The sequence below is a fragment of the Emys orbicularis genome, chromosome 8 (genome assembly GCF_028017835.1).
Source record: "Emys orbicularis isolate rEmyOrb1 chromosome 8, rEmyOrb1.hap1, whole genome shotgun sequence".
Lineage (NCBI taxonomy): Eukaryota > Metazoa > Chordata > Testudines > Emydidae > Emys > Emys orbicularis.
In genome coordinates this window covers 27,848,438-27,864,199 of record NC_088690.1, presented here as the reverse complement: position 1 = coordinate 27,864,199, position 15,762 = coordinate 27,848,438, and the positions used below count along the sequence as shown (strand labels likewise).

At 39.0% G+C, this 15,762-nt stretch overlaps 1 protein-coding gene across 1 annotated transcript in view; it reads right to left on the bottom strand.

The window, feature by feature from the left end:
• The window catches only part of ADGRL2 (adhesion G protein-coupled receptor L2), a 151,253-nt gene that overhangs the window by 79,484 nt on the left and 56,007 nt on the right, over positions 1–15,762 (bottom strand). The window contains exon 2 of the mRNA XM_065410118.1: positions 5,758–5,971. Within this exon, the coding sequence (XP_065266190.1) occupies positions 5,758–5,971 (214 nt within the window). The remainder of the gene's footprint in view (positions 1–5,757; positions 5,972–15,762) is intronic.

The following is a 15,762-nucleotide window of genomic DNA, read 5'->3' as shown; positions in this document are numbered from 1 at the left end:
GGGGGCTGTGTAGGCATGCCCTTAATTTATTTTGTGTTAGTTTCCCAAAACACATTTGCAAGTGAGTCACATATGCATTTATTAGTACACTCACTGAAACATTATTTTAAGAAAAATAATTTTACCTGAACTTCTTTCATTTACAAAGGTATTCTCATGTGGGCTAATTGTTGTATATGTGTATGTGTTCGCACGTGCTTTTAAGAGTGAAAAGATCACTTTTAGCTAAGGGTGATACCTGCCTGACTTTTTCTTTTTTTTTTTTTGGATTGCATACTTTTCTGAATCATTATAAAGATAAGAATCTGTGCCAATTTGGTTTATTAATGCTAATGTCCGTTTACACCACTCTGGCAGTATAAAGGAACCATAGGTGGGTTTAAATGGCATTTACTTAAAGGCCCATTTACATTGCCAGAGTGGTGTATGGGGGTCTTAGTGTAAATGTGAGTCTGGCCCAGAAAGTCCAATATTATTAACAAAGGAAACGGTCACTTTTTGGTTGCAGTTCAAAAATAATCTGGATATCTTTTCTATAAACACTTTTTAAAAAATGGACAGGCTATTATGACTGTGTGATAAATATCCTTTCATTTGGTGCATTCACAAGTTGCAAAGTTTTCTGATCATTTTTAATTTTTCCTTCTTTCAAAGGCCTATTTGAAACTGTTCTTCGTGGCAGGATACAGACCAGATCTCATCTTCAAAGATCCAGGCAGCTGCTTGTAGAATAAAAATGTTATAGCCTTTATTGTTAAGGACACTGCATTTGATTTAGAAAGCTACTTTTGCTGTCCATTAACACTTTTCAGGCACTCAAATTTTGTTGTTTTTGCCTTTCTAAAAGAGTTCAGTTCTGTGTGATCCAGAGTCATATGACAAATTTTCTTTTAAGCCCATTAGTTTCATTTCATATTAGTTCTACCAGGTCACAAAATGGTTAAATGACTTAGATCAAGTCAGTTGTAGAGATGGGCATGGAACCCAGAGATCCTGACTGGCAGCTTTCTTCTAATCACTCACCAATGCAGAAATTTTACCTCCTTGATGATCCAAAATTTTAAAGAAAGCCATGTGGTTCTTGGAATATGAATGCCAAAAGAAAGTGAACCACTTGTATTATATTGGCACCACACAAATCTCTGTTATTAATATTCATCAGGGTTTTGCTTAGTGCTTGTATGTATCATCTTCTAGGAATTCTGTTTTAAAATATAAATTGGATAATTCACTTCAACTGTCTAATATCATCCAGAAAGAATTACCAAACATAAAAGGCGTATTTTGTTGTATTCTATCCATACTTGGAAAGAAAGTGCCCCCAGCATCCAGAAAAATGTGGCTCTCCTAACAACCACACACATTTGAATGTTATTTGGCTTATTATAGAATGTCTAATTTTAAAACATATATATATGTTTTAAAATTAGACATTCTATAATAAGCCAAATAACATTCAAATGTTATTATTTAAATTTATAAAAACTGAAAACAAAGCAAGCAGGAGAAGCCATAAAATCTTCAGTGCCTGCCTCAACAGAAATTGGTAGTGATCATCTGCAGTTTCTCAGTGTCTGTAAAGCGAGGCTTTGAAGTTGACACTGCAGGCAGAAAGTCTTCATAGGTGAACAGGCAGTTTGAAAATAACTCAGGCAAACCATCTTAATTCTTCTAAAACTGGCTTCTAAGTGGAATTTTTTTTTTAAAGTTAATTTTCAAGCCACCAATTTGTCTACAAAGAACAATATTAGCTAGTCATGTCAACTTCAAAGTCTCACAAGAGTTACTGGCTACAGCTGCGCACAGGACACTTCACAAGCAAGGAAGTTCTTGTCCTCAGGCTCCTTATGTGTCTAACCTTATTTCATTTTTTTTTAAATGTAAAGAAAAAAGTATGGGAAAAATAGTAAATTTCTCCCTAGGGGAGGCTTGTGTAGTTAATAAGTATCGACTCATCCAGATTGTTTTTACACATAAAAATCCCACATGGCTTGGAACTACTGCTAGGCAGTTATACTGCTCATTCATTAACACATATTTTAGAAATAATGTTACATTACCAAAAAAAAAAAAAAAAAAGGGAATAACAAACAGCTAACACATAACTATGAAACTGAACAAATCTAGAGTTGTGGGAAATACAGTTCCTACCACACCTCCACACCCCACCCCACAACCCCATAGGGTTTTGTGGATGTAGGGTTGAGAGCATGGGGGGGATGGAAGTGCTGCCAGGTTTTCCCTTCCTTTTTTAAGTTAATATTTTGAACTTCTGTTTACATGAACATACTGAACTGACTGGTCAGCCACAAACCTCATTTGGAACTGTAAGTATGCACTCAGGCAGAAGCAAAGACCCTCCTCCCCCCCACCCCACCCCCCAAAAAAGGCAAATATTGCGTTAAGTGTAAACTACTAAAAAAATGAAGAGAAGTTTTTTAAAAATTGACAAGGTAAGGAAACTGTTTCTGTGCTTGTTTCATCTAAATTAAGATGTCTAAAAGCAGCATTTTTCTTTTGCGAAGTGAAGTTTCAAAGCTGTATGAAATCAATGTTCAGTTGTAAACTTTTGAATGAATAACCATAACATTTTGTTCAGGGTTATGAACATTTCAGAATCATGAACAACCTCGGTTCCCAAGGTATTTGTAACTCTGAGGTTCTACCATAACATATAGGGAAAGATTTTATACTAGAGTCACTGGATCTAATTTCAATCAGTGAATAAAAAATACTTGAAGTTAAAAGCAAAGTGTTGAAGAACATCTATGTTCTAAGATGGGCCTATTAGGAAAAAAATAAGAAAATTAAGAACTATCAAGAAACGTAAAGAAGAAAAGAAACAAGTAAGTGGAAAGAGATGACCATGTCCAGTGGGTAGTATCAACTAACACTGGATGCTGAAGCAGATGATGGATCTCTCAATGTTAAGAGAGATTTAGTTTGCCAGAATCTACAAGCTTCTAGAAAGTGGAAATGGCTTCTGATATCACAATTCTATGCTAAATTGGTTAGCTCATCTTATTTTTCAATCTTAAGTTTTCACTAGGTTGTTTCTTAGATTTGTAGTAAATGCTAAAGCTGCGGAGTAATACTGCAAACACATGGCTAGCATTTAGTAATTACCAAACATCATTCTATGAATTTATATGATTTAGTTTGCCAAAAAATTGAAGGCAGCAGAAAGTAACTGAATGGCCTGAAGTAATAATGGAAATAGATCATTCTTCTGAAGTAAAAAGAAAACATTGTCAGGAGCTGTTAAGTAGTGAGATGGAAAGGATTAGTGCTCATCTCAAAAAGCACAAAAAAATGGTTTCTTCATGAGCAAATGTACAAATGAATTAAGCTTTTTTTCTGCTGAGGTAAGACAGCAGTACACTAGTGAGTCTGATGATCCTCTATACCACTGTTGTCATTGAAATACAGCTGCGATAAAAACAAGTGCCTGTTTCAAGACATACAACACCCCTTCAAAATACATTTTATTCAGGACCAGCATCAATTCACCCTCCAAAATAACTAAGATCAATCACTGGTTATGCTATTATAAACAAATGAAAGATAAAGACTTGAAATACTTGATAAGAAAGTTGCAACCTTCTTTTTATATAGCACAAATTGAGCAATGTTAAGAAAATATTGGAAGACAGAGGGAAAGTGCATTCCTACTAAATGTCATTGATTCTGTGTCTGAAAAAGAAAACCATAGAACATTAAAGTCAAAAATTCTAGAAATTTCAGCCAAGAAAGTAGAAAAAAAGTGTGACACATGGTCTTGGCCATTTGCTTAGATAACAAAAGAGAATTTTAAAAAATTGAAAAAGTTTAAAACTTCTCAGATGCAAACAACCTAAACCTCTGACATATGCAGCACACGATTTTTTCCAGTTGAGATATAAAGTAACACCTAGCCCAGTTCTGCAGATCATGAAAATTCAAAAATACTTCTGCAACCACCATAAGCTTCATGCGCTCTGACGAAAAAACTGATGTCCCAGCTTCCCAATGACACTCAGGTGGAACTCTCAGGAAGATTGCGTGTTTATATTTGCATCCAACTGCCACAATCCTGAAACATGTGCTGAGCATAAAGAAGACTTTGATCAAAACACAACATGTATTTTACACAACAAGGAACTCTACAGAGAAGCACTACACTTACAAAGCAACTGAAAGTGGTTTCGAAGGGACTTGACAGATGACGCTCAGGCTGATGACACTGCTGCTACAGTCTCAGTGGAAATCTGTCTTGATCTATTTAACAACAATGAACTAGAACCACAAAAAGACAATTCAAACTGATTCAGAGAAGTTCTGGAACCTTTCCATTAACTTGGCCAGGATTAGCTTTGGAGTCCTTCCAGTACTGACCACAAATACAAAAGCCATCAGGTGAAACATAATCTTAAATTCCTTAATACCCTTCTAGCATTTAAAATTGAAGATCCAGATTTCTACCCTAATTCTAGGTCTATGAAGGCTGTTGTTACAATTAATAACATCAAAATGGTTGAAAAGCATGGAAATAAAACTGTGGAAAAACTTCATAATAGGCTAGGTACTGAAATACAAAATAAATTGGTGAATGTGTACTGGTATAGAAGGGAAGATAAAGAGTAATAAGACAATAGTAGACTGGAGACTCAATTATTGTTTTTAGCTTTACTTACAGAAAACATGCCTTTTTATAGTATAAGAAAATATAATTAAAGAAATAAAGCATAAAAGAAATACCATGCACTTGACTTCATAAATCTTTATGGTTCTCTCCACCTTTTTCTAGGCCCCTTCCTCCCCCCCCCCCCCCCCACGAGAATAATGAGGGGTGGGTTTTTTTGAAGAGGGGGAAATCATACCAATCTTGACCAATACCCACTCATTTGTCTGTTAAGATAAGACTATTTGAAAAGACATGATTTTTTGTATTTTATAACAAAAATGGACAAAGCTAATCGTATGTAGATATCATCTGAGCACTTACAAGGGAGTTTTTTCAGATGGTCTCTATCCAATCTCTGATGATGATGGGCATTTTTACCATCCTATGACCAATCTACACTAGAGCTTCCACAATTGTTAGCACTGGCTGATCTACACAAGTATTATTAGGCCATGGCAGGAGAATTTCTGTAAATCTTCAGTGCAGATGCAGTCTCTGTGATGCTTTTGTACAGTAAGTCCCTTTTATTGGTGCTATGTCTCATACCCTGAAACTAACAGGGCGACTTGCTGAACGCTGGAGTGATAGCAATACCTGCTGAGCAAGACAGTCAGAAAGCAGTTTCGTCCTCTAAGAGGACAATATCTACCGCCTTTCCAAAGAACTGACCTGTCTGTACAGTTTTTTTAGTTTGATATGTTTTGTAGGTGAGCAGAGGGGTCAGTTATTGATTGTATTGATAGCAAGCATTTAACTTAGCATGGGCATTTAGAAACTGCTTAAATGTGCAGCAGCAATTTGAATACTTTTTGAGTGCAGTTTGACCTCCTGAAAGACGAGGATACAGTGACGCTTCAAAGAAGTGAAATGTTTCATTCTCCTTGCAATCACCTGCCTGCTTTCTCACTTTTGTCACAGAGACTATAAAAGGAACTCAGAAAGATTTGCTGGTAGCTAGCTTCAATTTCTTTGTAATATTACTAGGTAAAAATTATACGGATATTTTAATTGAGACAAAAATGCAAATCAGTACATATACAATGCGTAAATTAATTGTGTGGTACACTTTTGGAAAACAGTAAATGCATTTTTACCTTTGTGTCATAATTTTGTAGGCATCTGGGAGGAAGCATTCTGTGTTTTCCATTTGGAAAGGGTCGGCATCACAAATCTTGTCATCTGTCCGTCCATAATTAGCACTCTCTATCATAATGACATCACTTCCTGGACACCGAAGGTCAATGGAGTAGCCCTCGCAAGACAGTTCCCTCCTAACTAAACCAAATGGTAGTGCTGCTCGGCTGAAACCTTAAAAAAAAAAATTAGGAATAAAATTAAAACAATGAGAAAAAACTGACTAAAGGAAAACATTTTCTGGCGTATGCATGGATGTTACACTTTCTATCCCATGCTCAAGGAGAGGAAAGTAACACAAGCCATTACAGACGTTTTTTATCATGTTCACAGAACATAGCTTTTGGCATTGTAATCATATTAGCCTAATTGCAAAATATCTTTAAAAATTCCTGAATGTTTTCCAAAGATCTAAATTCATATTGAATTGGTCCAGGGTCTCCCTTTTAGAAGCAGAGATAAATACAGTAATGAGGTATTGCCAGGCATAAGAGAAAATCACTGAGTGAAGAAACGTTTTCAGAATTTCAGAATTGCTTGGTGGTTTCTTCTGGATTCTACACATTCTGAGCTTTAATTAAAAAAAAATGTTACAAAGTTAAGTTTTCAGTCCTTTGCACTGAAAAGCTACTGTTTTTACAGTGTAAATCAATGTGCTGCACATTTGCAGAAAACTCAGCTACACAACGGGGAGAATTCTTCTCACAACCAATTCACATAGCTGCCGAGTTTTCAGAGGCAGGACCTTAACCTCCCCTTTCTCCACCCCAGGAGAACCTGTGTCTCTAAGGCTACGTCTACACTACGGGGGAAGATCGATTTCAGATATGCAAATTCAGCTACGGGAATAGCGTAGCTGAATTCGACGTATCTGATCCGACTTACCCCGCTGTGAGGACGGCGGCAAATCGACCGCTGCGGCTCCTCCGTCGACGGCGCTTACTCCTACCTGGGCTGGTGGAGTACGCGTATCGATTCGGGGATCGATTATCGCGTCCCGACGAGACGCAATAAATCGATCCCCGAGAGATCGATTTTCTACCGCCAATCCGGGCGGGTAGTGAAGACCAGCCCTAAGAAGGATAAGGAGGGGCAGCTGGAGGAGTCAGCTGGAGCATCTGGATAGATGAAGAAGTTGATTCGGTGGGAGTTCTAGTAGGGGGAAGTGCCTGGTGCAGCTGAGTGTGTAGTGGGCAGTGGCAAAAGAAGCTGGTTGGGTGGGAGTGCAGTGTCAGGGAGCCAACTGCAGCAAGGTCAGTCTCCTACCAACACACTGGGGCATAGCTGAGGCTAGCAGGGGGTTGCCTGATTGAATACACATCCTGATTGGTGAACGGATGGAGCTAAACTACTACTTGACCCAGCAGCAGCCAGCACAACACATCCCACACTGCAACTGTGCTTGATCCTGCTTCCTGCTCCCATGCCTGCTCCCAGCCCATGCCTGCTCCTGCCCTTATCCATCCTGGACACCTTTGGCTCTGACCCCCGGCTCTGCTTCCCGACCATGCCTCTGGCTCACCCTGGGCTCCGGCATTCGGCTTCTGACCTCTGGCTCTGACCCAAGATGTTGGGAGAGGGAGTGCACTTGGGGCAGCTGGCTGAGTGGTGGCGGTGGGAGGTGCTTGACTGGGGCAGTGGGTGTCCGCCTGGTGGTAGGACGGAGGTGTGGCCTCAGGTGTGGGTTCCCTGGTGATAACGGTGTTTGGGATGGCAAGAGGGCCTTATGATGAGCAACTTGCCAAGCAGCTACTTTGCCCTCTATCTAACTACTCAGATCCCAGCCTGAGAAGCAGTCTGCAAGAGTGGGGAGCAGGCAGAGATGATGAGAGTCACAGCTAAACAATGTGAGGAAAAAGCGTTGCCTGTCTCGGTTCTCTCCTCTTTGTGCCTCTCCTCGCTCTTTGAAATGCAGCTTTCCTTTCTTGGATGTTCTATGTCCCAAAAGTGGCCCCCATGACAGTTTGCTGCCTGACACAGACACCGTACATAACAGCCTGTAAGAGCTGCTCGGCAGACCTACATTTTAGTGTACATACCTGTGCCATTTTGCATAAACTAATAGCACATTACTTGAGTAACAGCACTATGAGTAAGTATGTGAGTAATTTCTGCAATGGACTGCAGAAGTGTGCTGAAAAGTTCCTGCGTCCAATCAGGAAAATTCATCCCCTTTACAATTCTGCCCCCCTGCCCCCCAAGTTCCTGCGTCCAATCAGGAAAATTCATCCCCTTTACAATTCTCCCCCCCCCACGAAATCTTCTTCTGTCTGAGAGAATTCCTTAAAGCAAACCACTCCATTGAGGGTTTTGAAGTAACATGCAATTATCTGGGGCACCAAAAGCTAGGACTAGCTAATTCAATAGGAAACCTTTTGTCCTTTATCATCATTATGCAGTCAGTGTAGAGTGCTAGCATAAAGTAGCTATATGTATATTCTGCTATACCAGGGGTTCTCAAACTGGGGGTCGGAACCCCTCAACTTATTACATTGGGGGGCTGTGAGCTGTCAGCCTCCACCCCAAACCCCGTTTTGCTTCCAGCATTTATAATGGTGTTAAATATATTTTAAAAGTGTTTTTAATTTATAAGGGGGGGGGGGGGGTTCGCACTCAGAGTCATGCTATGTGAAAGGGGTCACCAGCATAAAAATTTGAGAACCACTGTGCTATACGTACAAGATTTAACATAGATCAGATTGCTCTGTCTCCCTGACAAAATTTGAACCCATCATCATCTTAAATTGTGGGATAAGTTAGATGATTTGATAGTACTAAATAACTTCTTTAAAAACAGTAGATACTTTTCAACAGCACCACAGATTTTTTTTTTTTTAAGCATTCTAGTAAAACTAGTAACACACTCTAGCACTGTTATAGTTAAGATTCCATAAAGGTTTCTGGTATACACTAAAGGGTTAGGTATTTCAAGAATTACCTATCTTTGGTACTCTATACTCTAAACATTTCTCTCCCTTCCATAAGCAAAACATTTGGAATAATATACAACTATTACACACATACAGTCATTATGTGATCAGAAAGATTTTTGGTTCAGACATTTATTACACACATGCAACACAGCATATGAATCATTTGGTATAGTCTATTTTAAATATGGTGTATTGCAGGGGTGGCCAAAGTTACTGACCCTCCGAGACACATATGATAATCAACAGAAGTTCGAGAGCCGGGTGTGCTTGCCGGGGCTTGGGGCTTCAGCCCCGTGGCGGGTTGGTGGCTCGGGTCTTCTGCCCTGTAGAGAGAGGGTTCTGGGGGTTTCAGCCCCACGGGAAGCACCTGCTGAAGCCCCCAGCCCCAGCAGGTGTGCTCCATGGGGATGAAGCCCTGAGCCCTAACAGGCACCCCCACAGGGCTGAAGCCCCTAGACTCCCCTCCCCGCTGGGCAAAAGCCCCTAGGCCCTCCACCGGGCAGAAGCCCCGAGCTCCCCCCGCCCCCCAGTCTGGTATGTGGGAGAATGGGAGGGCGGTGTAAGGGGCTCTGAGAGCTGCACTTCAACTGTAAAAGAGCTGTGGTTTGGACACCACTGGTATATGTATTAATACGACTGGCATAATTATTATTTATTTATAGTAGTTCTCACGCTGTGCTATGTGTTTTCCAACCAAACACAAAGAATGCCTAGTTTCTGCACCAAAGAGTTTATAATAATAAATGCATTGTAACAATAAAACATAGCTAAAATTCAAACAAAGACAAACAGACAAAGAGCAGGTGGTGTAGCATGTGCCATTTTGGGGCATTTGGATGGGGGCATGAAAGAGAATATTCTCAAGTCACATACACACTGGTTTCTTATAGTCATGGTATCAGAAGTATGTCTTTAGAAGAGAATCAAAAGCAGAGAAAGTAGTGGCTTTGTGGATCAGCACTGGAAGAGTGTTCTGAGCAAAATGGAAGAAAGCGCAGAGATGACTGGGGGAGAATTTGAGGATAGTGGAGTAACTGGAGAAGCAGAAGAGACAAGAAGTGACAAAAAGGACAAGGCCAAATAAGTACAGAAGGGCAGAATTATGTAGAACTTTGAAGGAAAGGACAAAAATCTTGAATTTGATGAGGTGGAGAAGGAGAATCCAGTGGAAAGATTTAAAGAAAGAAATGATATGGTCAAATTGACGGGCGAGAAAGTGATCTTGGCAGTAGTATTTTATATGGACTAGAGAGGCACTCTTTCTATTGTGTTAGTAATCTGTGGATTAAAACTCCCATTGAATTGAGATGTTGAGTAGTAAGATCTCCAAAAGACTTGTTTCTTTTAATCATGTCAATCTGTAAGCGAAGTCAGTTTACACTCATCCATTTTAATATTTATTAAAAACAGAAGAAAGAACGGTACACTTTAAAAAAAAGAAACTTCAAATTAAACTTTCACATCATACAAAACTCGTGCCCCTAGGTTTGACAGAACATATGATGCATGGCATCAAACACTAATATTAGATCTTTGCTAAATTTAGTCACAATGGGCCAAGATAAAGCCAGAAGGTCATGCTCTCGTCTCTGATACATGAGTGTGATTCAATTACAGTCAACATATTTTGATCCAAAGTATATACACTTTAGCTTGTGACTATGGCCTGTATATATTCTTCCTTTGCAACAAATTACTGCAGAGAAGCTACAGAATCTGACCATTACCCCATTCTGTGTCCCATAAGGGTGCAAAATGGGCAGAGGAATGAGATCCCCACAGATGCATATAACAGCTCCTCCAAACTAACCACCATGGCCCCAGCCATGCCAGGACTAGTAATAATGCTGCCAATGGTTGCCATTCCTGCATTCTGTGATTCTGAAAATTAAGTCATCCAACACAAAGTAGGGAATTAGTTAATTCTGCCTATGCTGCCGGATTTTTCCTGCGGCCTCCTGGCAGTTTGTAGAGGAGCGCTAGATGGGTGCAGAGCATCTTGCTTCTAAGAGAGGTTAAAGTAGCTGACAGTGTGTGGCTGACTGAGCACAGTAAGCCACTCCGTGTTTGCAGCATCAGGTCAGACACTTCTATCGTTACAGGGATGGTACTGAAAATCATGCTACATTATCTATGATGAATACAGATCGTTACCCTCATTTATATTTGCAACAGGAAATATACTGAATCCTAAAAATACTGTACTGATGTTAGCTAACTGCAAATCTTATATCTAAGGGAAGTGGCAATTGATTTAAGTATCACCAATTGTACATTGACCTAGATTTCCCCTCCCCCTTCCCTACATGCATTGCTCTATATTTGGGCTGACATTTCAAAATATTAGACAAGCTAACATCAGGTCACTCATTGGGTAACAGAGGACACTCACATTATATTGTAGGATGCTACTTTGCAGAGAGAGAAGGCGGGAAAGCAGTGTGTTAGACAGGGAGGTCCCTCTATGGAATTTTTACAACACAATCACCATAAAGGAAGCAAAAAAAAATTAAAAGTCATGTAACAAAGCTGATGTGATCTTTATTCTAAGCTTCATTTATAATCTTTTGCTATCAACAAAGAAAAAATAAGCATTTCAACAAGCAAAGTGTAATTCAATCCATCTTACAACCCTGACAATCGAAGAAAGAACTAGTGGGAGGCCTTGTGAGTGAAAAATCAATATTGCAGCTTTGTGCCGTGCAAATGTGAACACTGCCAAATAGCAGTGCTTAGGATAAAATGAACTGTTTTGCTCCATTTTCTCCTCTCTGAACAAATGATTTTGAAAAGACAGGTTTTTTTCCAGTGCTATAAAATGTCAAGCAATAACGCTCTGTGCTTTTGGTGAATGACTGGAATAAATACCTCTTGGCAACAGGTGCAGTGACTTAGGACTGAAATACATTCACATTCAGGAGATAACTCCTGATAAACTGCGACAGGATGGAAATTTGAAAGACCAGGGTTTTGCATCATTTCAAAGCTTTTTACAAGTAAGTATGCTACTCTGTCAATAATTACTATTGTCACTAGCAACTTTATATCTCAGGTGCACTTCCAGCCATTAATGTTTTGAACACCCTGCTTTACTAAGGAATCTCCATTCAGTCTGCTGCCTGGATGAAAAAGCTTTACAGTGCCACGCACAAACTATTTTGTTGGACTGCAAATCAAAACAAAAATAAAAATCAACTTTCCTTGTTGTTTTTGCTAATTGCTTCCAGGCTAACCATGTCCTGGATGACACTGCTCATGATGTCTAAGGAAGCACAGTGCTAGCTGATTGTCAAGGACCTCTACAGTACTGGGGCTGGGACTGCAAGCACGAGCTAAACATTAACTCAAGTAACAGCCTATTGCCAACTGAAGCATATGCTACCTCCGATTCATTTGTGTTTATATATTTTAATCAGATTTCTTTCCTAAAATGGAAAGGAGAAAAATACTTAATGAGAAAAAGAACAAGGTTGCTGTCATGCTGAACACTCAACTTATAAACAATTGTCATGGCAAACATATGCCTGTTGCACATTTTACTTGCTCAACGTTCAGTTGAGTGTATTCATTGTATCTGAAATAATAAAATAAATCTGCTCTTCTAAGATCATGTTTCCAGTTTCAAGTAAGGCTAAAAGTAGGTTAATGGGGATTTTTAATGGTAGCAGGCGTTTCTTTGTGCCATATCGATCATTGAGTCCAAAGAATAGTTTGTAAAGAAACTTTCCCCACTACTTATTCCTATTTAATTGCAAACTGAAGTACACATTGCAGAAATCTAATTTGCATGCTCTGCTTTACTAAGTAGACATAATGTGATCCACACTATGCTAAAAAATATTTTACAGAAGTTTGCAAAATGTCATGTTCTGCCTCATTTACCATCCTGTTGTCAAGCTACTTAATCCAATTAAAGAAATATTTTGTCTTTAACAAGTTATCTAAATTAATAAAAGCACAAAGAGAAGTTAATAATACAGTTTTGTGCCCACTCGCATACAATCCTTTTGAGTTGCCAATATTAACAGAATGCAACAAGCTTAATATACAAAGATTAAAAAAAAGTTACCTTGGAATTTTTCCCCATGTAAAGAAAAAACAAAAAGAGTAATATTACTGGCACTATGAGTACTACTTGCGGTTAGAACCTTGGTAAAACTTAAACCACCAGTAAATCTTCCTGGAAATACAAAATTATTCGAAGCAAAAGAGTGCAGTCGTTGAAGGTAATATGAACACGAAACAAAACCGACCAGGGTGATTATAACAATGAAATGTCAGTTTTTGTGTTATTTGGCTCTTATGGAAAGGTCTTTTGGAAAGAGCACATCTTTTCAAGAAGAATGTTTACAGTTGTCTCTCTCACAATCGTTTATTTTATCAAATCATGAAATACAATTCAAGTTCCAAACAAGACACAGTGATGCATGTTGAGCAGAATTTCAATAATAACTTGTTAAACAAATGCAAAGCTTGATGAAAAAGGTTCTTTTATTTTCCAATCAAAACGGGATAGACTGGATGAGAATATTTTGTAATTCTGCATTCTATAAAAAAGCAGATATGTATGAACAACTGTGTTTAGAATCCTTCTCCCTACTTCTGAAAGAATGCATTGTGTGTGTAGGTATGAGAGAGAGAGAGAGACAGAGAGAGAGACAGAGAGAGAGACAAAGGGAGAAGAGAGGCAGTTTACAAAAATTATGGGAATTCATAGCACGGGCTCACCAAAGCATTTGTAAAGTCATGCATAAAACCCTCAGAATCCAGAAATTCCTCACAGGATCGATCTAACACCACCACTAAGGGTAGTCTCTCTGTCCCTCTCCCCCGCACACACACCTTTGGGGGGGGGGGGGCACACGTGGCAGTGTATATTTTATACAAACAAGCATGTTATTTTGTTAAACAGCTTCTAAATTATCCAATACTGGTCAACAGATCATGCTTTGCAGTAGCAAATACCATAAAGATATAGGCAATTTAAATGACAAGTGTGCTATCTAATTCTAGCTTCAAAGGAAAAAATCATTCTGGCAAGCATGTCTATTAAAAGATTACATAGGCACAATAAGAGCTTCTGATACTACTCCGAGGTCTGGAGTTCACAGTACTCAGCTCTCATTTCAGTGAACTCCACTAGATAAAATGTAAACAGTATGAATCAATGCCACAGTAGACAACAGCCAGCTGTTCCAACCAGGATAAAAAAATATGCAGAAAATGACCCCTTTTAAAAATTGGTTGTCCTGCCATCATCTTCATATAGAGTGTAACGTTTTCACATCAGAGACAGAACAAAGGAATGTATCTAAAAGAGCATCGAGAGAGAATGGATCATTCACTGCTGAAAATCCATTTTAATAGTCCAACTAAATGTAAAGCATCTTATTTCAATTTTTAATCTTTTTTACCTGATTGCTAAAAATGATCTGCTGTATAATTCTGAGGAAATTACATGACAGCAAAGACATATTTATTATTTGAACTTGAACCAATATGCCACCTGATCCTTCAAACCCATACTCACAATATGAGTTGTCTTTACTCTGTCATTCAAGCAACAGTTCTACTTCAATGAACTACTCTAATAAGTAAGGACTACTGGCATGAGTACAAGAGTGCTGCATCGGACAATTAGTAATGACTGAACAACTCATCTGACCCCTTATTTTATTTTACAATCCCACTATACCAAATCTGGAAGCCTTGCTCTTTGAAAATAATAATGTGCACTTACAAGCAATTTTCGTATTCAAAGCACTTTACAAACATTAAGTAATTAATGACAGCTTTTCTCAACAAACTCCTCAGATTAAAGGACTGAAAAATGGAATTATTTTAATATGAAATCTAAAAGTCATTTAAAATTTGGAAAACATTTGTCAAATTTTAGTATATTTTAAGGTTTGCTGTAAGCAACATAATTACAACAGTTGCCAATTTTGTATAATCATATAGCTATTTTGTATATACATAAACATATAGCACGGAAACCTCTTTGAGGCACAGCCTCCAACAGAATACTGGATTCTGGCTTCCACTTCACTGAAGTATATTAGAATCTGCCTTTCATAAACTCTTTTCCCCTGTCGTTCTCAAAAACAATCCTATGAAGCAAAACATGATTTTTGAGGCCTACCTGATTTCTGCACCAGGAACTGGCTGGGCAGTGGAACCCATTTCTTTACTGTAACTGTGACAGTTCCTTCTGCATATGGTTAATTATGGTAGATACCTCAATTAAATTCTCCTAGGCAGCTCTCTCTCCTTAATCAAGAGGGCCAAAAATCTAGCTTTCCATGGCAGCAGACTTCAATTTTTCTTTCTTTAAAACAGCAAGAGAAAAGAGTGCTAGATTGACAGCTCCATAAACCGAAGTCCTCTAATCATCCAGAACAAGTACAGCACAGACAGTGGCAGTGCAAGCTTTCCTACCCTACTCCGGCACGCCTCAACCTTATTCTGAAGGGAATCACTACTATGGGTAAACACACAGACTTGTCTTCATGCCCATTTAATCCTTCACCTGCCTGCAGCAATTGCCACAAGGGTGCTAATTAACACCACACTGTGGTGGTGTTTTTTGCACTTGAATGCCACTGCACTGGAATTTGATTGAAACCACCAATTAATTCAATAAAAGCCACCAAACCAGGCACTTGACACTGGCAATTTCTGATCACTGCCAACTTGTGGTACATAGGAATCACATGACCTAAAGGTGAAACACTCAGAACCACACCTAAATAGGCATATGAGGTATTCAATCCTCACACAGGGCCAAATTTTATGCTCAGATGTATGCACATCCCCCATTTATTTCAATGGGACTTTCAAGCATCTGAGGGCAGAACTTTGTCCTCCAGGTTTAGAATGATCCCAGTCTGAAGCCATTCATCTATCCATGACACTCCCTTCCTTTTGCCAGTTTGGTGCCTGTTCCCAGGTGACAAGTGTCTCCTTTCTTTTTCTTTACATTGTAGGCACTCGATCTTTTGCCTGCTGAAGGAGGGCACCCTACTTTTCTAC